At 41.1% G+C, this 24,933-nt stretch overlaps 1 protein-coding gene across 3 annotated transcripts in view; it reads right to left on the bottom strand.

Moving 5' to 3' along the window:
• LOC106579654 (laminin subunit alpha-1) overlaps positions 1–24,933 on the bottom strand; it is an 85,144-nt gene that overhangs the window by 33,833 nt on the left and 26,378 nt on the right. For all 3 annotated transcript variants that reach the window (XM_014159776.3, XM_082965991.1, XM_082965992.1), the window contains exons 4-18: positions 20,417–20,659; positions 18,431–18,610; positions 17,998–18,087; positions 15,744–15,861; positions 15,009–15,187; positions 14,296–14,401; positions 8,380–8,537; positions 8,010–8,150; positions 7,625–7,789; positions 6,819–6,920; positions 5,496–5,822; positions 4,785–4,895; positions 2,797–2,924; positions 2,320–2,406; positions 730–941 (exon numbers count right to left, since the gene is read on the bottom strand). In XM_014159776.3, coding sequence (XP_014015251.2) covers positions 730–941; positions 2,320–2,406; positions 2,797–2,924; positions 4,785–4,895; positions 5,496–5,822; positions 6,819–6,920; positions 7,625–7,789; positions 8,010–8,150; positions 8,380–8,537; positions 14,296–14,401; positions 15,009–15,187; positions 15,744–15,861; positions 17,998–18,087; positions 18,431–18,610; positions 20,417–20,659 — 2,347 coding nt within the window. The remainder of the gene's footprint in view (positions 1–729; positions 942–2,319; positions 2,407–2,796; positions 2,925–4,784; positions 4,896–5,495; positions 5,823–6,818; positions 6,921–7,624; positions 7,790–8,009; positions 8,151–8,379; positions 8,538–14,295; positions 14,402–15,008; positions 15,188–15,743; positions 15,862–17,997; positions 18,088–18,430; positions 18,611–20,416; positions 20,660–24,933) is intronic.

Here is a 24,933-nt window from a genome sequence, read left to right as displayed (position 1 = left end):
ACCCAGAGGCTAAGGGGATTATACAGCTTCATGTGATGGTTATAAGACATAAGCTGTTCATAAGCTGCCCTGAGAGGCCAGGTCCCATGCCATATCATATTCAAACAGGGATTTAACCTGACCTTTGACATCACAATGCCTGGGGTAAAATGTCTGGGTCTGTATTCACAATGCGTCTCAGAAAGGGAGTGCTGATCTAGGATCAGTCTTACCTTTTAGATCATAATGAATGAGATTACATGGATAAGGTGGGACCTGATCCAAGATCAGCACTGCTACCTTCAGATGAATATGGTTCCTGACCCATAACAGACCTTATTGTTAGGATTAGGTCTAAAATGTGATGTTGGGGCCGGGGGGGAAGCAGATGTAGGTCAAAGTTGAGATTTAATCTGTGGTTGGTTGGCCACGTCCTTCACTCAGCATTCCTCTGATTTGCTAACTGTTACTCAGAAACGTGCAAAAGTGTCTATTTCCTGTCTATTCTCACTGTGTACATTCTGTGATGTAGTTCAGTACATATCATAGACTACAGTTAGATGGATGCTGGTATCTCTGTTAACTAGTATGTTCAGTACATGGTGGCAAGGGACATTGCTTGTTGTGTAAATGTAACTTTGTGGGGATCTGTGGAAGAATCCACTAAAAGGACAATAATGATCCTCATCATCCTCCTCCTCTTCATCTTCCTCGTCACCATTAACATCACCACCACCATGGCTCTCCTACCCTGGCAGTTCTTGGCGGTGATGGCGTCACCGTAGTAGCCGTCCTCACACCTCTCACACTGGTCTCCGCTGGTGTGGCTGTGACACTTCAGACACACACCGCTGCTGGTGTCACAGTGGCCCGGCTCCCAGGGGTCCACGTTACCGTTACACTCACACACCACGCACTCCTGGCCTGCCACCATCGGCTCACCATGGTAACCGTTAGCACACCTGGAGATGTCAAAGTTAGAAGATGAACAAACAATACAATAAACTATTAGTTAAATGGTTGAGACTAGTACTAATGTATTGTACTTGAGTTTCAAGTATAATTTCCCCATGTAAACTGTTATTAAGTACAGTACCAGTCAAAGGTTTGGACACATCTACTTACTTATTTTTACTATTTTCTACATTGCAAAAAAATTGTTAAGACATCAAAACTATGAAATAACACATTGAATCATGTTGTAACCAAAAAAGTGTTAAACAAATTAAAATATATTTTATATTTGAGATTCTTCAGTAGCCACCCTTTGCCTTGATGACAGCTTTGCACACTCTTGGTATTCTCTCAACCAGCTTCACTTGGAATGATTTTCCAACAGTCTTGAAGGAGTTGCCACATATGCTGAACACTTTTTGGCTACTTTTCCTTCACTCTGCGGTCCAACTCATCCCAAACCATCTCAAATGGTTTCTAATGCCTTTAAGGGTGTGGAAGGGCTCCATGGCTGGGTAGTGAGTACCCCCCACCCAGGCAAAGTCAATAGGGGGTGCCCCTGGTCATATTGGGTTGAGGTTGGGATTTCTTGGCCAAAGCAAGTCTCTTCTTATTATTGGTGTCCTTTAGTAGTGGTTTCTTTGCAGCAATTCGACCATGGCCTGATTCACACAGTCTCCTCTGAACAGTTGATGTTGAGATGTGTCTGTTACTTGAACTCTGTGAAGCATTTATTTGAGCACTGAGTGGCCCAGCCAGAGCACTGACTTGAACCCGATCTAACATGTTCACGTTCCATCAGGACAACGACCATTCAACGCAGGAGTGGCTTCGGGACAAGTGTCTGAATGTCTATGAGTGGCCTAGCCAGAGCCCGGACTTGAACCTGATCAAACATCTCTGGAGAGACCTGAAAATAGCTGTGCAGCAACGCTCCCCATCCAACCTGACAGAGCTTGAGACAATCTGCAGAGAAGAATGGGAGAAACTCCCCAAATACAGGTGTGCTAAGCTTGTAGCGTCATACCCAAGAAGACTCAAGGCTGTAATCGCTGCCAAAGGTGCTTCAACAAAGTACTGAGTAACGGGTCTGAATACTTACGTAAATGTAATATTTCCGTTTTTTTTTTTTATACATTTGTAAAAATGTATAAAAACCTGTTTTTGCTTCGTTGTTATGGGGTATTGTGTGTAGATTGACGAAGAAGAAAAAACATGATTTAAACAAATATAAAAAAAGGCTATAATGTAACAAAATGTGGAAAAGGTCAAGAGGTCTGAATACTTTCCAAATGCACTGTATAACTGATTATATGGTACAGGTTTAAGTAGTGAAGACACGGTCAAACTGAGAATGTACGGTTTAATAACCTTTAGTCAACATACCTCTCACACTTAGTCCCAGTGTAGCCCTGCTGACACTGGTCACATGTCACCTGCCCAGGGCCCTCTAGGAAACAGGTGGGGCTGAAACTGAAGAACAGAACAGGAGCGTGAGCAGGGAGGACTGTAATGATGACATCACATTATCTGGTAAGAGCTTTCTATTTATAGGGCTTTTCTAAAACTTTAATCATTTCATATTGTATGAGTGGAGATCCCACCCCTTCCACCCCCTAACATTGACAAACACCAGCACTAATGTTAAGCTTGGTATCAGTTCACACAACAGCTAACCTGTCATTAAAGAAAGCAATACAGTACCTGGTACAGTTGAAACATTCTGTTGTTGACATGAAACCTACAACAACCAATATCAGCCAGACTCTCCACCACCCAGTGTTCACACATATGTGACCCATCTATCGCCATGGAGAGGGATTCTACAATCTGAATGAATGGCATGTTGGCACAGTCACTCACTTGTTCGTCGCCACTGTCAACGGGCAAGCGCATCTCTGGCAGTCCTCCGGGGTGCCCTCAGAGGGGTTGCCATAGTAACCGTGGAGGCATTGGTCACAGTGGGGCCCAGTGGTATTGTGAGTACAGTCCTGGGGAAAGATTTAAGGCGACAGTGCCCGATAAAACTTATTTCTGGTCTGACTCACATGCCCTTACGCTGCCATAGACACACCATAGCAACCACATTTCTTGGGATGTCTCAACATCCACTGTTAATGGGATAGTTAACATGGCAGTGGACGTTTTAGAGATGTCTCAACATCCACTGTTAATGGGATAGTTAACATGGCAGTGGACGTTTTAGAGATGTCTCAACATCCACTGTTAATGGGATAGTTAACATGGCAGTGGACGTTTTAGAGATGTCTCAACATCCACTGTTAATGGGATAGTTAACATGGCAGTGGACGTTTTAGAGATGTCTCAACATCCACTGTTAATGGGATAGTTAACATGGCAGTGGACATTTTAGAGATGTCTCAACATCCACTGTTAATGGGATAGTTAACATGGCAGTGGACATTTTAGATGATTTCCCACTTTTTTAAAAACTGTTTGGATTAACACCCTAGGTAAGTCAAAAATAAAGCTCATAAAAAGTGAACTATCCCTTTAAGTGCACCAAACTGCTAAACCTAACCGCTAAACCTAACCACCAAACCTAACCGCTAAACCAAACCACTAAACCTAACCGCTAAACCTAACCGCTAAACCTAACCGCTAAACCTAACCGCTAAACCTAACCGCTATACCAAACCGCTAAACCTAACCGCTAAACCAAACCGCTAAACCTAACCGCTAAACCAAACCGCTAAACCTAACCGCTAAACCAAACCGCTAAACCTAACCGCTAAACCAAACCGCTAAACCTAACCGCTAAACCAAACCGCTAAACCTAACCGCTAAACCAAACCGCTAAACCAAACCGCTAAACCTAACCGCTAAACCAAACCGCTAAACCAAACCGCTAAACCAAACCGCTAAACCTAACCGCTATACCAAACCGCTAAACCTAACCGCTATACCAAACCGCTAAACCTAACCGCAAAACCTAACCGCTAAACCTAACCGCTAAACCTAACCGCTATACCAAACCGCTAAACCTAACCGCTAAACCTAACCGCTAAACCTAACCGCTAAACCTAACCTCTTAACCTAACTGCAAAACCTAACCGCAAAACCTAACCGCAAAACCTTACCTCTAAACCTAACCGCTAAACCTAACCTCTAAACCAAACCGCTAAACCAAACCGCTAAACCAAACCGCTAAACCAAACCGCTAAACCTAACCGCAAAACCTAACCGCTAAACCTAACCGCTAAACCAAACCGCTAAACCTAACCGCTAAACCAAACCGCTAAACCTAACCGCTAAACCTAACCGCTAAACCTAACCGCATCAACGTGAAGCATTTTCACTAATGTAATTGAATGTAGTAACTTTAGCATGTCTTTTGATTGACATAGTATATTGACAGAACGGATACCTGGCAGTAGCCATTGGATAATCACTGATATTTAAACGCCTAACACAGCATTAACTTGTCATCCAATAAAGCGAAGAATTCAATTGAATCACAGTCCAAAGTTCCCTATAATTTAGTGCACTACATAGGGGATAGGATATGGCTCTAGCCAAAAGTAGTGCACTATATAGTAGTGCACTACCTGACTTGCCTAGTTAAATAAAAGTTAAAAACTAAATAAAATTAAAAAGGAATTTAGGAATAGGATGCCATTTCAGATGCAGCATAGAAGAGTGATTCATCATATGACTGTTAACAAACACAGCTCAAGCCAGGAAGCTTCCTACTGGGGGTTTGCTCATTGGTGTGCTGTAGCCTCTAACTGCGAAGTGAAGCTCTGACTGGTTCAGAGGTTACCTAGTGCAGATGTTAGGTCTATGCCCCCCGCTGTCTAAACATGACACGCTGCAGATAGAGGACTCACCAGACACACTCCGTTGATGTCACATTCCGTAGCGTGGTCGTTACACTCACACTGGAGACAGTTGCCTCCGAACAGGATCCCCCCGACACGATAGAACCCAGATGAACAGGACTACAAACACAGAGAGAACAACAATAACATCATTTAGCGGTCGCTGTTACCCAAAGTCACATACAGTAAGCACAGGTACTCAGATTGTGTGGCTCATATGACATAATATAATCCAGACAGAGGAGGCTGGTGGGTGGAGCTATAGGAGGACGGGCTCACTGTATTGGCTGAAATGGAATAATTGGAACAGAGTCAAACGTGGTTTCCATATGTTTGATGTGTTTGATACTGTTTCATTCATTCCATTCCAGCAATTAACAATGAGCCCGTCCTCCTATAGCTCCTCCCACCAGCCTCCTCTGAATCCATACACACAGTACTACAAACACAAAGACAACTATAACATAATCATTTAGCAGTTGTGTTTACCTGAAGTGACACATAGTAAACACGTATTCAAAAATATGTGGGAATTGAACCCGCAACATTGTTGCTAACACCATGCTCTTCTTCTACCTCTAACTAACCAAGCCAACTGAAAAGCATAATGAGCTTTGCTTTTACAATGGATGCAGCTCAAATCATTAACAAAATAGTCTAGACACCCTACAGTAGTAAACAGTATCAATCTGGCCACTGTCACATGACCTGGGTTTTTACCTCACAGGATGTGCCAGAGTAGCCCAAGGGACACTCACACTGCTCCACGTCCCAGGCCTGGACTGTGTTAGTAGAATTGATGTCTACCATGTCCAGAGATACCGTGCTCAACCTGAGTTCCCCCTCTGCGCTGGCATTGAGGTGACCTCTGATCCTCAGCCCGGCCACGTCGGCCAGTGCAGTCATCAGCCCGTCCCTGTCCACCCTCTGACCTGTGTGCAGGTCTACGAAGCTCTGTGGCAAGAGCTCCACAGAAACATGCTGCTCACGCAGGGGCGTCAGCAAGAGCTGCCTGGGGGGCATCTGACGCAGGGTCCTCCCATTCCCCTGGTGGCACATCCAAACAAGGTAGTTAGCAACACATTGTGATTTACAATGACGACCTGATGTAGGTTCAGGGGTTGGTGTACTCAAACACTAGCCCCCAACCCCAGGGGCTAGGGGCTAGAGCTTTCTTTTAAATTACCCACTGGAAAAAGCTGGTTGAATCAACGTTGTTTCCACGTCATTTCAACAACAACAAAAAATGTATGTGATGACATTGAATCAAGATTGGATTTGGAAAAAGTCATCAGCATACGGGAATTTTGTCTTTTATTTCACTCAACTTTTAACCTAAATCCAATGTCATGATGCATTTTTGGGAGGATTTCACGTTGAACTCACGTTAGTTGACAACTCAACCCAATGTAAATCAAAAATAGAACTGACGTCTGTGCCCATTGGGAAGGTTTTAGTTAGTCTTGCTTTCCATTGCACTTCCATACCGCTAATATCATAGCCAGGTTGAAAATGATAAGATCAGATCGCTTTATTGGTCAATTGCACACAAGGTCCAACTGAAATTTGACTTACACATTTAACCCAACCCCATCTGAAAGACACACATACAGGACATACACATACATATAGAGGTTGTGGAGAGGTGTGGGGGCTGCCACACTGGGCGCCCGGGGAGCTGTTGTTGTGGGGGGTTAAGTGCCTTGCTCAAGGGCACAATGGCAGGTAATGGCATCTAGGATTTTAAACCAGCAGCCTCTCTAAACGCTATTCTACCTGTAAGCCCAATAGTTAGCCCAAAATCTATTAGCCCAATATTTAGTTAGCCCAATATCTGTTAGCCCAATATTTAGTTAGCCCAATATCTATTAGCCCAATATTTAGTTAGCCCAATATCTATTAGCCCAATATTTAGTTAGCCCAATATCTGTTAGCCCAATATTTAGTTAGCCCAATATCTGTTAGCCCAATATTTAGTTAGCCCAATATCTGTTAGCCCAATATCTGTTAGCCCAATATTTAGTTAGCCAAATAGTAGCTTACCTCGATAATCAAATCAAACTGTGACGGCAGAGACTTGTCCACGTTGTCCACTGAAACATCATACGCCACGCTGTAGCTCAAAAACCCTCCGTACGATGTCAGCTTCACATAGAAATGTCCAAAGGGAACATTGGAAAAAGGGAGAGAGTGTTACACTCAAGAAAACAGTACCTACAGCAAATATGCAATAGTGGAAATTCATCACACTAAATATTGACATGAAATCTGTCCCTTCAGGATAAACACCCCCCCTATCTTTATCTCTCCCTCCCACCCGATATTAAGGACATGCCATAGATAATGACTCATTTTAATGAATGAATTAACTGTAATCACCTGAGGGACTAATGGGTAGCAAACATATTAGACAGGCTTCTAACGAGTGGAGCATCATTAACTCAGGGATGAATAAAGTGCCTGGCCCTGCTTGACTATAATTACAGGGCACCCTGTGTTAACACAGTGGGAGGATAGAACAGGACGAGTGGAGAGAGAGAGAGAGAGAGAGAGAGAGAGAGAGAGAGACAAAAATACAGTAGCAAGAGAAAGCGAGACAGAGAGAGAGTGGGGAGAGAGAAAGGGGGAGAGAGAGAAAGATAGAGAATGGATGAAAGAGAGAGAGAAATACAAGAGAGAGAGAGAGACAGAGAGAGTTGATTGTAAAATCTATTTGTTTGAAGCTAATACATGCAGGTCATTAGCTATCTGAACAGCAAAATGAGATAGCTAATGCTAACGCCACTGGAGCATTGAGCTGAAAAGGAATAGGGGACTCCATAGGTACAGTATACGCTAACGAAACGTACCCTTTTCCCCAGGAGGGACTCTGGGGCGGCCCATGTAGAAACAAAACGGTACAATTGGATCATGGTGATGTTTGGGATGATGAGGTTGTTGTCTTCATCTGTGAGGGGTGCCGTGTAGACAGGTTCGCTTTTAGTGGTAAGGAGCCATCCATTGGAGTGCACAGTCTGTGGGGCCAGGAGAATTCTTTGTTCTATAAACTCGCCATGACAACATCACAGACCGATCCAATTTACTGGTTATATGTTATTGAGTTGTACAGTATCAAATAGTTTAAAGGCTCCCACCAAAACTATGCTGAGTCGTTGGAGTTGTTTGTATATTCCTGTGTAAAGGAACATATTCACAATGAGGGTGCATTTGGATGTGGGTGTGGCTGTATGTTACCTGAGACATAGACCAGGGGGAGCGCTCACACACGTCAGACACACCGAAGCAGAAACATTCAGTGCAGCCCTCTGGGTCACTGCCCTCCAGGTTGAAGAAACCCTGCTTACACAGGTCACAGTCAGCCCCCATCACGTTCTCCTGCAACAGAGACACAGTGGAGGTTAGGGGGTTTGGTTTTATAGGAACATTATGGTTAGTCATCATGCAAGTGCACCGTTACCCCCCCCCCACACACAACCCCACACCTGACCGCTACACACACACACACATATACACACAAACACACACAATCCAAATTAGCCACTATAACAGCACAGTTAACCCATAACAGTGTTGCGTTTTACAGTGCCGTGTTCCCCAGCGTTACCTTGCAGATGCACTCTGTGCAGGGGTCGATGTTGAGGCTGCCCTCCAAACTGCACTCACAGCGTGAACATAGGGGGAAGTCCCTGTAGCCAAAGGCACAGCGGTCACAGCGCTCGCCCGCAAAGCCCTCCTTACACAGACACTGGCCTGGGTTCAGACCTACACAGCACAGTCAAGACGGGACAGTATAGTTAACAAAGACAATAGCATAGCCTATAGAATAGTATAGCCTATAGAATAGTAAAGCCTATATAATATTATAGCCTATATAATATTATAGCCTATAGAATAGTATAGCCTATATAATATTATAGCCTATAGAATAGTAAAGTCTACATAATATTATAGCCTATAGAATAGTAAAGCCTATAGAATATTATAGCCTATATAATATTATAGCCTATATAAGTATTATAGCCTATAGAATAGTAAAGCCTATAGAATAGTAAAGTCTATATAATATTATAGCCTATAGAATAGTAAAGTCTATATAATATTATAGCCTATAGAATAGTAAAGTCTATATAATATTATAGCCTATAGAAGTAGCTATAAGCCTATAGAATAGTAAAGTCTACATAATATTATAGCCTATAGAATAGTAAAGCCTATATAATATTATAGCCTATATAATATTATAGCCTATAGAATAGTAAAGCCTACATAATATTATAGCCTATAGAATAGTAAAGCCTATATAATATTATAGCCTATAGAATAGTAAAGTCTACATAATATTATAGCCTATATAATATTATAGCCTATAGAATAGTAAAGCCTATAGAATATTATAGCCTATAGAATAGTGAAGTCTACATAATATTATAGCCTATATAATATTATAGCCTATAGAATAGTAAAGTCTACATAATATTATAGCCTATAGAATAGTAAAGTCTACATAATATTATAGCCTATAGAATAGTAAAGCCTACATAATATTATAGCCTATAGAATAGTAAAGCCTATATAATATTATAGCCTATATAATATTATAGCCTATATAATAGTGTCACTCTCTGACCTAAGAGAGCTGTTTTTTCTCTGTTTAGGTAGGTCAGGGTGTGATAGGGGGTGGGCATTCTATGTGTTTGTTTTCTATGTTTTGGCCGGGTATGGTTTCCAATCAGAGGCAGCTGTCTATCGTTGTCTCTGATTGGAAGCCATACTTAGGCAGGCTTTTTCCCCTTTGTTTTCGTGGGTAGTTGTTTTCTGTTTTGTTAGTATAACCTGACAGAACTGTTGGCTGTTGTTTTGTTTTCTTTGTTTAAGTGTTTTCATTAAAAGTAAAGATGAGCACTCAACACGCTGTGCCCTGGTTCCCTTTATATGACACACGTTACAAATATTATAGCCTATAGAATAGTATAGCCTATATAATATTATAGCCTATAGAATAGTATAGCCTATATAATATTATAGCCTATAGAATAGTATAGCCTATATAATATTATAGCCTATAGAATAGTAAAGTCTACATAATATTATAGTCTACATAATATTATAGCCTATAGAATAGTAAAGCCTATATAATATTATAGCCTATAGAATAGTAAAGTCTACATAATATTATAGTCTACATAATATTATAGCCTATAGAATAGTAAAGCCTATATAATATTATAGCCTATAGAATAGTATAGTCTATAGAATAGTAAAGCCTATATAATATTATAGCCTATAGAATAGTAAAGTCTACATAATATTATAGCCTATTGAATAGTAAAGTCTACATAATATTATAGCCTATAGAATAGTAAAGTCTACATAATATTATAGCCTATAGAATAGTAAAGTCTATATAATATTATAGCCTATAGAATAGTACAGCCTATAGAATAGTAAAGTCTATAGAATTGTAAAGCCTATAGAATATTATAGCCTATAGAATAGTAAAGCCTATAGAATATTATAGCCTATAGAATAGTATAGCCTATATAATATTATAGCCTATAGAATAGTAAAGCCTATATAATATTATAGCCTATAGAATAGTATAGCCTATAGAATAGTATAGCCTATAGAATATTATAGCCTATAGAATAGTATAGCCTATATAATATTATAGCCTATATAATAGTAAAGCCTATAGAATATTATAGCCTATAGAATAGTAAAGCCTATATAATATTATAGCCTATAGAATAGTATAGCCTATAGAATAGTATAGCCTATATAATATTATAGCCTATAGAACAGTAAAGTCTATAGAATAGTATAGCCTATATAATATTATAGCCTATAGTATAGCCTATAGAATAGTATAGCCTATAGAATAGTATAGTCTGGACCCTCTCTTTCTAAAATTATCCGCCACCATTGTTGCAACCCCTATTACCAGTCTGTTCAACCCTCGTAAAACTGACTATTCTATCGATCCTCGACTTCGGTGATGTCATTTACAAAATAGCCTCCAACACTCTACTCAGGAAACTGGATGCAGTCTATCACATATACCACCCACCACTGCGACCTGTATGCTCTTGTCGGCTGGCCCTCGCTACATATTCGTCGCCAGACCCACTGGCTCCAGGTCATCTATAAGTCAATGCTAGGTAAAGCTCCGCCTTATCTCAGCTCACTGGTCACGATAACAACACCCACCCGTAGCACACGCTCCAGCATGTATATCTCACTGGTCTTCCCCAAAGCCAAAACCTCCTTTGGCCGCCTTTCCTTCCAGTTCTGTGCTGCCAATGACTGGAACGAATTGCAAAAACCGCTGAAGTTGGAAACTTATATCTCCCTCGCTAACTTTAAACATCAGCTATCTGAGCAGCTTACCGATCGCTGCAGCTGTACACAGCCCATCTGTAAATAGCCCACCCAATTACCTACCTCATCCCCATATTGTTTTTATTTACTTTTTTGCACACCAGTATTTCTACTTGCACATCATCATCTGCACATCTATCACTCCAGTGTTAATTTGCTAAAATGTAATTACTTCGCTACTATGGCCTATTTATTTCCTTACCTCCTCACGCCATTTGCACACACTGTATATAGACTTTTTTCTATTGTGTTATTGACTGTACGTTTGTTAATTTCATGTGTAACTCTGTGTTGTTGTTTGTGTCGCACTGCTTAGCTTTATCTTGGTCAGGTCGCAGTTGTAAATGAGAACTAGTTCTCAACTAGCCTACCTGGTTAAATAAAGGTGAAATAAAAAAAATTACAAAAATTACAAAATAAAAACTATAGTATTGTACAGCCTATAGAATAGTATAGCTTATAGAATAGTATAGCCTACAATATAGTATAGCCTATACAATAGTATAGCCTATAGAATAACCTATTGAATAGCCTATTGAATAGTCTATAGTATAGTATAGCCTATAGAATAGCCTATAGTATAGCCTATAGTATAGCATAGCCTATAGTATTGTAGCCTATCGAATAGCCTATAGTATAGTATAGCTTATAGTATAGTATAGCATATAGAATAGCATAGCCTATAGGACAGTATAGGCTATAGTATAGTATAGCCCACATAATAGTATAGCCTACAGTATAGTATTGCCTATAGTATAGTATAGCCTATAGAATAGCCTATAGTATAGTATAACCTATAGCATAGTATAGCCAATAGTATAGCCTATAGTATAGTAAAGCCAATAGAATAGTATAGCCTATATAATAGCCTACAGAATAGCCTATAGCATAGTCTACAGTAAAGTATAGCCTATAGAATAGCCTACAGTATAGTATAGCCTATAGTCTATAGTATAGCCTATAGAATAGCATAGCCAATAGAATAGTATAGCCTATATAATAGCCTACAGAATAGCCTATAGTACAGTCTATAGTCTATAGCATAGCCTATAGTATAGTACAGCCTACAGAATAGCATATACTATAGTATATCATACAGTAAGGTATAGCCTATAGTATAGCCTATAGTATAGTCTATAGTATAGCAAAGCCTATAGAATAGCATAGCCTATAGTATAGTATAACCTAGAGAATAGTATAGCCTATAGTAATCTATAGCCTATAGTACAGCAAAGCCTATAGAATAGCATAGCCTATAGTATAGTATAGCCTGTAGAATATCATTGCCTATAGTAATGTATAGCCTACAGTATAGCCTATATAATAGCATCGCCTATTCTATAGTATTTGCCTAAATAGAATAGCCTACAGTATAGTATAACCTTTAGTATAGTATAGCCAATAGAATAGTATAGCATAGCCTGTAGTATAGTATAACCTATAGTATACTATAGGCTACACTATAATATAGGCTATACTATTCTATAGGCTATACTATAGGCTATTCTGTAGGCTATTCTATTCTATAGGCTACACTATAATATAGGCTATACTATACTATACTATAGGCTATACTATACTATAGGCTATACTATAGGCTATTCTGTAGGCTATTCTATTCTATAGGCTATACTATACTATAGGCTATACTACACTATAGGCTATTCTGTAGGCTATTCTATTCTATAGGCTATACTATACTAAAGGTTATACTATACTGTAGGCTATACTATTCTATAGGCTATACTATTCCATATGCTATAGTATACTATAGGCTATACTAGTATATAGGCTATACTATACTATAGGCTATACTGTAGGCTATTCTGTAGGCTATACTATACTATAGGCTATACCATTCTATAGGCTATACTATACTATTGGCTATACTATACTATAGGTTATACTATACTATAGGCTATACTATTCTATAGGCTATACTATACTATTGGCTATACTATACTATAGGTTATACTATACTATAGGCTATACTATTGGCTATACTGTACTATAGGCTATACTATACTATAGGCAATACTGTACTATAGGCTATACTATTCTGTAGGTTATACTATACTATAGGCTATGCTATTCTATTGGCTATACTATAGGCTATACTATACTATAGGTTATACTATACTTTAGGCTATACTATTCTATAGGCTATACTATACTATAGGCTATACTATACTATAGGTTATACTATAGTATAGGCTATTCTATTGGCTATACTGTACTATAGGCTATATATTACTATAGGCTATGATTTTCTATAGGCTATACTATCTATAGGCTATTCTATACTATAGGCTATACTATATTATAGGCTATTCTATAGTATGGCCTATAGTATAGTATAGTATAGCCTATACTATATTATAGGCTATTCTATAGTATGGCCTATAGTATAGTATAGTATAGTATAGTATAGTATAGCCTATATTATAGTATAGCCTATATTATAGTATAGCCTATAGTATATTATGGCCTATAGTATAGTATAGTATAGTATAGCCTATATTATAGTATAGCCTATAGTATAGTATGGCCTATAGTATAGTATAGCCTATATTATAGTATAGCCTATAGTATAGTATGGCCTATAGTATAGTATAGTATAGTATAGTATAGTATAGCCTATATTATAGTATAGCCTATAGTATACTATTGCCTATAGTATAGTATAGTATAGCCAATAGGACATGCGCTACATAGCCCTATAGTGTAATTTCAGTATTTTGCTGTTATGTCCAAAACTTAGATGGAGAATCTGTGGTACGTTACTGTCAGCTAGATATAATACACTCTGAATTACTGTACATGTAGAGTCTCAAGTCTTATGAATATCCCCAAAATTAAAGTGTCCTTATCACCCATCTCCCATAATGATTTTGGTAGATATTCAGACCTATACTGAACTATGCAGGTATGTTTTTAACACAAGCTGAAAACAAACGTTATTGGGGTTAAAATCAAATGTTATTGGTGGCGTTAACATTATCTAACAGATGTTATGTCAGGTGCTATATAACTCTTCTGTTTCTAGCTCCAACAGTGCAGTAATACCTAACAATACAATACAATACACACAAATCCCCAAAAATGTCATTAAGAAATATCTGAATGAATAGAGTCTTTGTACCATTCTCAGGCTTGGCGTGGTTGTCATCTCTGATACAGGCAGGAGTCAAAGACCCCTTCATGTCACAGCTGCACTCCACACATGGGTTCTCATTGTGCGGAGACACCTACACACACACACACACACACACACACACACACACACACACACACACACACACACACACACACACACACACACACACACACACACACACACACACACACACACACACACACACACACACACAGAAGGAAACAAATACACAACTGACCATTCACATTCCACACAAGGTACACACTGCAATTACAAGTTTAATAAATCACCATTGATCCATCCAAGCAAGGGCCATCACATCCAAATAGCTGCATTCTACAGTAAATCTAGTCTTTCACTGAGCCACATAACACAGACTAGGTAGTGTGTATAATCAGGCACACAACGATTTTATTAGCCAATCAAAAGACAATGGGCATGTACAAAACAGTGCATAGAAATGCCACTTAGGAAGACCACAGGGTCCTCGGGAAACAGGGGCCATATTGATGGATTGAATTACGGGGACCATAGGGACAGAAAAGGGACATTGGTTTATGGCAGGGGTCTTCAACTGGTGGACCGCGAGCCAAATCCGGTCCGCTAGCCATTTTGATGTGACCTGCCAAAATGTCTTACGGGGGACCATAGAGACACAAAGAGGGCATCGAATTACAGGGTCAGTGAGGGGACAGTACCTTGTTGGGTCTGTAGAAGCCATCTGCGCAGGTCTCACAGTTGACACCGGCCGTGTTCTGGGTACAGCTGATACAAACGCCCCCGCCATGGAAGTCACCATGTGAGTTCATGCTCATCTTGCGGTTGGCCACCGTCTGGTTAAAGTAGCAGTCGTTGGCCTTGTCGTGGCAGTTACATTCTAGTGGTGGAGGATCATACACCGGTCAGATAACTTCTAGTGCATCTCAATGGGAGAGTAGTTGAAGGGAAGTTTATTATTGAGAATATATACCAACTGTTCAGTTTTTTATTTTATTCTGTACTTGGAGTAAACAAAGTATGTGCTATTTCGTCAAGGTGCTGAAACAACTGAGAGATGATGATTTAAAATACCAAATTTTCATTAAAAGCTTGGAAAACCCCTTGGTTAAATCTGCTTAATAGCTATTGATATAAAACATAATGTAAATTAGTTAAAATCTCCATAGGGATAGGAAACAAAAAACTGTCATGTGTGTCAATGAATGAGTGAGATGTGTGTCAATGAATGAGTGAGATGTGTGTCAATGAATGAGTGAGACATGCAAGTGGATTTCATTGAAAGCGTGAAAAAGTTATTTCATCTGATCTGGATCACATTAAATCAAGTCTAAATCCAGCATGTCATTTTCATGTCTTTGTTTACTAAGTGACAACTGGCAAACGTTGATAGTATGATATTTTACTTAGGCCCATAAAGACCAAGTTCCGCTTACTCTCGCATGTGTTGCCATCAGAGAGGGTTCCCGGTTGCCACAGTTCCTGGTGGTAGCCAGGGCAACACTCATTACAGCTCTCCCCACAGGTATTGTGCTCACATACACACTGCAACCTCTGAGAGGACGAAAGAGAGAGGAATGGGTGAAGTGGAAGCTGCAAGAAGCAACTGATTCAGTGCTTATGCTCTAGTCCTATTGTCAACTGGGACACACACACACACACACACACACACACACACACACACACACACACACACACACACACACACACACACACACACACACACACACACACACACACACACACACACACACACACACACACACACACACACACTCACTCACATTCACACACACAACCACACAGACAAATGGTTTCCTCATTTTTGCTTGTCAGATAAACAACAGGTCCCATATGAGGTGTGAAGTAACACTTGTGTGTTGTATGCACGTCATGTCACAATGTTTGTGTGTTTACGTCTGTGTGAAACGTGAATATATTTCTAAGTGTCGAGAGTTGAAGGGTCACAGGACTTTACGGCTACACATAATACTACAACGTGAACTTGTCATGTCTCCACGCCCTCTAAGTGTAAACACTGTAAACCGAATTGTAATGTTTTTGAAAGCTAAAATTTACAGACATTTTCCTTATATTTTTTAGACTTGTTTTATTTAGTTTATACTTGAAATTGTTGTAACAGCCTTTTACATTCTGAAATTAAAACATCAACTGTGTATAAATCTCAGGTCCAGGCAAGAAGCAACTCCCCAGGGTATTATCAATGTCGCAATTTTCTTTTACCTCATATAGGCATAAAGACTTTCAAGACATTGATAAAGTGAAGCCTGGTTTGTTCTAACGTAACTTTAATATGCTAGTATAACCCTAAGCACTCCTATCTATACTGAACAAAAATATAAACACAACATGCAACAATTTCAAATATTTTACTGAGTTACAGTTCATATGAGGAAATCAGTCAATTGAAATAAATTCATTAGGCCCCAATCTAGGGATATCACATGACTGGGAATACAGATATGCATTTATTGGTCACAGACACCTGGGCCTCATAATGGGCCTCAGGAGCTCGTCTCGGTATTTTTGTGCATTCAAATTGCCATCGATAAAAAGCATTTGTGTTTGTTGTCCATAGCTTATGCCTGCCCATACCACAACCCCACTGCCATCATGGGGCACTCTGTTCACAACGTTGACATCAGCAAACCACTCTCCCTCACGACACCATACACATGGTCTGCAGTTGTGAGGCTGGTTGGATGTATTGCCAAATTCTCAAAAACAACGTTGGAGGCGGCTTATTGTTGAGAAATTAACATTACATTTTCTGGCAACAGCTCTGGTGGACACTCCTGCAGTCAGCATGACAAGCGCACACTCCCTCAAAACTTGAGACATCTGAGGCATTGTGTTATGTGACAAAACTCCACATTTTAGAGTGGCCTTTTATTGTCCCCAGCACAAGGTGCACCTGTGTAATGATCATGGTGTTTAATCAGCTTCTTGATATTCCACACTTGTCAGGTGGATGGATTATCTTGGCAAAGGAGAAATGCTCACTAACAGGGAAGTAAACAAAAGTGTACACAATATATGAGAGAAATATTGTAGTTTGTGCTTCCTGGCTAGCAGATACTGTGATATTTATGGTCAAATTGAGCTGCGGACCAAGAATGTTGTGTTGCCAGCGGCAACGGAAGGTGAGGTAAGGATGTAATGTGAATTGAAAAGTAGAAATCTCTTTCGGCATTCCACTCCTCACATCTCTTGTAGTGGGAATAGCCAGTTTGATTGAATGACTTTCTCATCCTCGCGTTAACTTGACATTCGCCCTTAATGAGGAAGGCAACCAATTTAACTGAGCGATGTTGGACCGTACCATTCCTCCAGGGACTATAGGGGCGAGGGGGCTGGGATTGCTTAGTTCACTTTATAAAACAAATTAGTGTGGCAAATATATTTCTAATAAAGAAGTATTACTACCACGCATTGCATACATTTGCGATAAAAGTACTCTTTATATTAATGTTTACAGCAATTACAACAGATCAGCAATGAATCAATGTTGACCCTGATAAGAGGAGCTTAATTTAGTCAAAATGTGAAATGTTTAACACACAATATGTGAAAGGCAGTAAATCAGTTATACACTCTGCATTATGAAACAAAAGCTGAATGACAGCCACCGAGCCTGAATGGGCAAAACTGAATACGGCCTGGTGTTACCTTGGCAACGGGGTCCCAAGGACAGCTCTGGGCGTGTCCGTAACAGATGCACATCCCACCCACTGAAATGTCCTTGATTGAATAGTAGTACTGCACAAGGAAACACAAACATACAATGCCAATCAAGTTAGAAAGACATGACTTCAACGGAATACAAAGCCAATCAAGTTATAACATTCAAATCAGCCAGGAGAAATGACAAATGACATATCAACTAATATTTCAGACATTCAGCTGCGAATAGCATTTTTGATAAAACTAACCATAAATATGCTAAATATACATTTTGACAAAGTTATCAAGGCAACGCTCAAACCACGTATTTTGAATGAATGATCAATTTGGTTAAACACACCCCTTAACTTAAACAGAAAACAGAACAGCCAGTGAGTGCTAGCGGCAGTGCTTTAACATGAAAGTGTATTAGTCGTACCCGTCTGGTGACGATGGGGTCCACCTCCTTGGGGTCGCGGTAGCTCAGGGTCATGAGGTCGGCGTTGAGCGTGCGGATTCTCTGCAGACGCAGGCGGATGTAGCGGGCTGAGGTGAAGTCCAGCAGCTCTGGGGTCAGTTGGTCAGCACTGGGCCGCCCGTTGATCAAAGACGTGTGGATCTGAATAGGGGATCGACAAAGACGTGTGGATCTGAATAGGGGATCGACAAAGACGTGTGGATCTGAATAGGGGATAGACAAAGACGTGTGGATCTGAATAGGGGATGATAGACAAAGACGTGTGGATCTGAATAGGGGATCGACAAAGACGTGTGGATCTGAATAGGGGATGATAGACAAAGACGTGTGGATCTGAATAGGGGATAGACAAAGACGTGTGGATCTGAATAGGGGATAGACAAAGACGTGTGGATCTGAATAGGGGATAGACAAAGATGTGTGGATCTGAATAGGGGATAGACAAAGACGTGTGGATCTGAATAGGGGATAGACAAAGACGTGTGGATCTGAATAGGGGATAGACAAAGACGTGTGGATCTGAATAGGGGATAGACAAAGACGTGTGGATCTGAATAGGGGATAGACAAAGACGTGTGGATCTGAATAGGGGATGATAGACAAAGACGTGTGGATCTGAATAGGGGATGATAGACAAAGACGTGTGGATCTGAATAGGGGATAGACAAAGACGTGTGGATCTGAATAGGGGATGATAGACAAAGACGTGTGGATCTGAATAGGGGATGATAGACAAAGACGTGTGGATCTGAATAGGGGATAGACAAAGACGTGTGGATCTGAATAGGGGATCGACAAAGACGTGTGGATCTGAATAGGGGATAGACAAAGACGTGTGGATCTGAATAGGGGATGATAGACAAAGACGTGTGGATCTGAATAGGGGATAGACAAAGACGTGTGGGTCTGAATAGGAGATAGAGAAAGACGTGTGGATCTGAATAGGGGATAGACAAAGATGTGTGGATCTGAATAGGGGATAGACAAAGACGTGTGGATCTGAATAGGGGATCGACAAAGACGTGTGGATCTGAATAGGGGATAAACAAAGACGTGTGGATCTGAATAGGGGATCGACAAAGACGTGTGGATCTGAATAGGGGATAGAGAAAGATGTGTGGATCTGAATAGGGGATCGACAAAGACGTGTGGATCTGAATAGGGGATCGACAAAGACGTGTGGGTCTGAATAGGGGATCGACAAAGACGTGTGGATCTGAATAGGGGATAGACAAAGACGTGTGGATCTGAATAGGGGATAGACAAAGACGGACAATGATGTCAAAGGACCATAATGACCAAACATAGCTTAATACATCAAAGTCACGAGCATGCAGTTTATCATTTTAACTTTACACGTTTTCAATCAAAGACTAGTGACAAAAATGAACAACAGATATCGAGTGTATTACTGCCATTTTTTTCCTGATATAACGCACAGACTGACTTGTCAGTCTGACCACAGGCAGCTGGCAGAGATGACATAACACAAGGCTAAAAAATGTAAGAGAAGGTTGAGGATCTCACTGTGAGCTTTGGGGTGCATCTCAACACTCTGACGTGGCTTCATCTCCTTGTCTCCCTTCCTTGTTAAACTACTTAGATGCACCGTCAGGGGCTGTGGGTAACTACAGAGTATCCTAACCACAGACGTTCATTACGTCTCTGCCTCGGTTAGAGTGACACTAGCCCAGTAGGCTTTCATCATCTGGAGGATGATGCCACATAGAGTGCACACCCAATTCTCTACCCAATTCAATGAAAGTTCTGTAATGTTGCTCATCCTGAATACTCATCCTGGTCTTGTAAATAAAATCAGACCTAGTAAAACAGTGGTTTCAAACACCTGACCCGTGGGCCACCAAAGTGCAGCTCATGAGCCTGATATGGCTGGCGGGCAGAGAGTTTCAGACCACTGTGGTGAAAGTCAAATAAATGGATAGCTACCTCTCCGTGCTCCAGGGGTACGAGCCGCGAGTAGTAAGAGGTACAGATGACCTCGTCGTCTCGTTTGTAGGTGGGGGGTCCAAGGCGGGGGGTGATGTTGTAACGGGTCAGACATTCTGTGTCGCTGATGGCGTAATACTGCCAGGGTGTATAATCCACACCGTCCATTGAACGCTCCAGCACCCAGTTACCAGGACGAGGGGAGTTGGCTGCCTTGATGATGACGTAGGCCACCTGGAAAATCTGTTGCCACACACACAGACAGACACATTTTAATATTTAACTGAATCAACAATGAAATGTGAGTACAAAGGACACACACACACACAGTTATTCTCCCACCCATAATATGCCTGAATCTCCATTTTGTTGTGCATGACTGAAATCTCAAGCTGTGCACCTTACATACATACAAGGCTTCATTTATAAGAGCACAAAGAAGTCTTTGACAGACAAGGCACAAAGAGAGCAGCAGGTAATAACCGTAATAACGGTGTCCTGAAACATTTAACCACTCTGGGGTTAAGGGCACCACAAACGCTCTGCAACCATCGTTCATGTGGAGTGGTCAAAATGTTAATTGCCAGTTTGATTGAATTACAGTCTTAGAGCATCTAGGCTATAACCTTTCAGCATATGACCCCTTATAACCCCTCACACAGTCACATGATCTCTAATGGCTAGTTAGAGCAAAGATGGTGGATAAATGAAGATAGTTTACTCAGGCCGTTTACTTAAGGGGGTGGCTCTCCTATAGACACCAATGTGATAGAAGGTCTGCTTACTGTAGTTCATTGATTTCCATTGAAACAGAAAAAAATAGGGAGTGGGATGTCTTGCTTCCTCTTCCATCTCTGGTAAGTATGTAGTCTGTAGCTCAGTAATCAGTAAACTCTCCCCTGAACCCCACTGTAATCAAGTTAGGTTTCTTCAGAAATAAATAATTCTAAATAACAAACTGAGAATGTCTCACCCCATGTTCAAGAACTGCCTTTTTCTCGCTCACTCCAGGTTAAATGAAAACGAAATCTCCAAAATATCACCACTTTTTAAACAAAGCGATTATTATTATTATTTAATTTAAAATGATATAAAAGCCCCAAAGATATTAATTTGGAATCCACTAAATGTAATTATTGGCAGAGAGTCACGTCATTGAAAAAAACATGTTTAGATATACTGTAGGCCTACCATAGGCGAAATTAATATTGGTTACACTACAATTAGGGTGTGGAAATGTTATGCCCCTTAGATATTCATTTAGAATCCTCCAATCCTCTTATACTGTAGACTACTCCCGACCGTCACATTGTACAGCGCAATATTTTCCATTTCAGACTAACAGAAACCCAGAGGGTTTCATTTTTCCTTTTTCTCGGAATAGAAACACCATAATATTAATCAAATTAATTAAGCCAAATTTCTTAAAATCAATCCCATTTACTATGTTATTACAAAAAAGGTTTTAAATTCTCTAGTAATGCCAATACGGGAGACTATCAATTGCTTCTCAAAGTTGCCCTCTGGTGGTCTAACTAGCACTAACTTGCATTAACGTAAAAACTGGCTGACAAATAGATAACGTACCACAGAATGCTGCAGCAGCCCACAAGATGTGCTGCAGTAAGTCTTAACTTTTAAAGGAGGAACCACTGTACCTCCACTCTCACTCACTGTCTCCTCAACACTCCACTATGGCCTTTATACAGTTACAGGCAGTGGAGGCTGCTAAGGGGAGGATGAGTCATAAAAATGTCTGGAATAGAGTCAATGGAATGGTATCAACCACATGAAAACGACGTGTTTGATTCCAATCCATATGCTCCATTCCAGCCATTATTATGAGCCATCCTCCCCTCAGCATCCTCCACTGGTCACAGGCCACTACTAGACCACTACTGCAATGGAGATGCAATTTATTGCCTGAATGGCCTTTTCTCATTCTCTCTTTCCCAGTCTTTCTCACACCTCTCTATGACAGTCTCAGTGACACCAATAACAGTCTAGTCTGCCCCACACAAACAGAACCTGACTTATCCGTTATCGGCTTCTCCTATTGGCTTGTCAACGCTGCGCTTCCCCAGGGAATAAGTGGAAACTAGACACCTGAGACAGGATGTTCACATCAGCGTGACGCCCCCCCTCACTACCACACCACACCAACCCCTGCTCTGTTAATTAAACCATCCCTTAAGGTTGTCAGCAGCTGTGTGAGGCTGTAAATTTACCCTGCAGCAAGTCGCCGCTGATTTACGGACGATTCATGACTTGTTCAACAGCGAGTGAACGCGAGCGACGTGCCTGTTCAATCGTTAGCAGGTATCATTGGCAAAGCCACATGGAGTCGTTCCAGTGGATCTAAATGTCAATCCCCCTCAGCTGGTTGACTTCCCTCAGTTACGTCTGATCCTTCAATTACAGTCTAGAATTATTCATCTGCATGGGCCTCTGATAGCTAGACAAGACCCTCAAACATCTTTGGCTAAATTCCTTAGTCAGTATGGGAATGTTTGTTTGTTTCCTTGTACTTGAAAGACAAGATAGATGGATGGAACAGGGGAAAAGGTTATAAGGTTATCATTCCTGTTCCAGCTGCAGCTTTCTCTCTCTGGGGCTTCAATCTGTAGAATCCTTTTGTCAGGAAGCATCTTTATTCTCATCTAGGAAGCTTGGTCACCAGAGCTTTTCTTTGGTCTCTGTCCCAGTCTAGTCCAATGGGCCTTTCCTGCTCTTTGTTTATAGGGGACAAGAGTGGAACGCGAAAGGTATGTGTTCGTGCGTACGTGTGTGTGTGTCAGTGACCTCCCTCAAAGGAGCTTAGTGTTATCGTGGGGCGACGGGGCGGACAAACGCTGTGACCGGGCTGGGTTAGTGATTGAAACGCTGCCTGATCTAGATCCATGTGGACTCCCACACATTCCAGTCCTGCGTGGAGACAGATCTGAACGGTTGTGGACTAGCTGCCTCTGTGCCTCAACTTAACTAATAGCCAATTACTAGGATACACCAGATATCACTTATTTCAAATGTATCATTATTTCAAGCCGCTACTATCTATGTCAGAAGGTCATTGGTATAGAATAGCAGAGCGTGCAGGCATTTGTTGAACTGACCTTAGTGCCACATTTCAGAAATGTTTTGGACGTGGCTAGATACCGTGATGGCTAGAATACAAAGTGTTCTTCATGACTAGACGCTGAGGACAAAGTTGTTCCCACTGTGTCTCTTAACTGTTCATTACCAACTAAATCCTATTCCTCCCAGTAGGAGCCCAATCTGTGTGTAATGGCATGTCTCGGCTAAGCTGCCTGGTCACAGTAACTGGCTGGCGGATTTGATGTGAGCTAGCCAGACCTGGCTGCCAGTGGCCAAGGGAAACAAGCCGTGGATTGTTTTTGCTGTGTCACCGCAGTAATTAGCTGCCATTTTGGATCAGGTGGGGGGGGGGGGGTTGGCGGGTGTTGTCTCAAAGGATAAGTGAAAATGTCTGACTAGTGTGTTTGATGACTGAATCGTGTCAAAGGGTACACTGTGACCTAGGAGACAAAATGAAAACACATACACTTACTAACACCTTTCCATTTGGACTAACATTATAACTAATTAATAGAGCTGTGCTTCCCGACGGGTAGCTGGACTCGCCTCTGTGCGGGGAAGATAACAAGGCGACAGTCAGGGGGACCCAGTCAGTGGGAACGAGGGGAACCAGGCTTCAGGGAAGAGACAAGGGGATTACCCATCAGCCCCTAAGCCAACAAAAGTGCCCAGTTCTCACCAGTTTATCTTCTCCCAGGGCCGGGGCTGTGTCTGTGGGGCTCAAAGAGCGGAGTAAAATCCTGCTCTCTGAGCCCCACAGCTAAGAAGGCTGGACCAAAACAAGGCCCCTGAAGAAAGATGGCCGCCACAGACGTTGAGCTGAGCTTTGTCCTTCTTTCTACTAATCACCTACAAATAAATACCTTGTCCTAACCTCTGGCCTGTTACAATACAGACCAAACTGTCTGTGTGTGATAATAAGTTAGACCCACAGTTAGACCCACAATTAGACCCACAGTAAGACCCACAGTAAGACCCACAGTAAGACCCACAGTAAGACCCACAGTTAGATCCACAGTTAGATCCACAGTAAGACAGACATTTGATTTGATGTGATATTGTCAGGTGAATTATTTAAGTATTGTGTAAAGTTTTCCTTTCGCTCCCCTCGTTGCGATGTGTCTCTGACACTGAAAAGCAGTACATTCTCAGGCCTTGTCATGACCAATACCAAACTTTGACGGTTTAAGCATTTAAGATATGCTGTGGTGGCAATAAAGTAGGAATCCAGACAATTACAGTTTGATCACATAAAAGAGGCTGGCATTTGACAACAGGCCTTTTTGTCTGGAGGGGAGAGATGAGTAAGTCCTTTGTGTTGGTGGGAGATGGGGGAAGGGCGATGGGGGCCGGAGAGCCCTAGACAGGACAGGACTTGCACTCAGAGAGGCTAGGACAGGACAGGACAGTGTGTCTATCTG

The sequence above is a fragment of the Salmo salar genome, chromosome 19, assembly GCF_965601325.2.
Source record: "Salmo salar chromosome 19, fSalSal1, whole genome shotgun sequence".
In the NCBI taxonomy this organism is placed as follows: Eukaryota; Metazoa; Chordata; class Actinopteri; order Salmoniformes; family Salmonidae; genus Salmo; species Salmo salar.
This window is presented reverse-complemented; position numbering and strand designations above follow the sequence as displayed.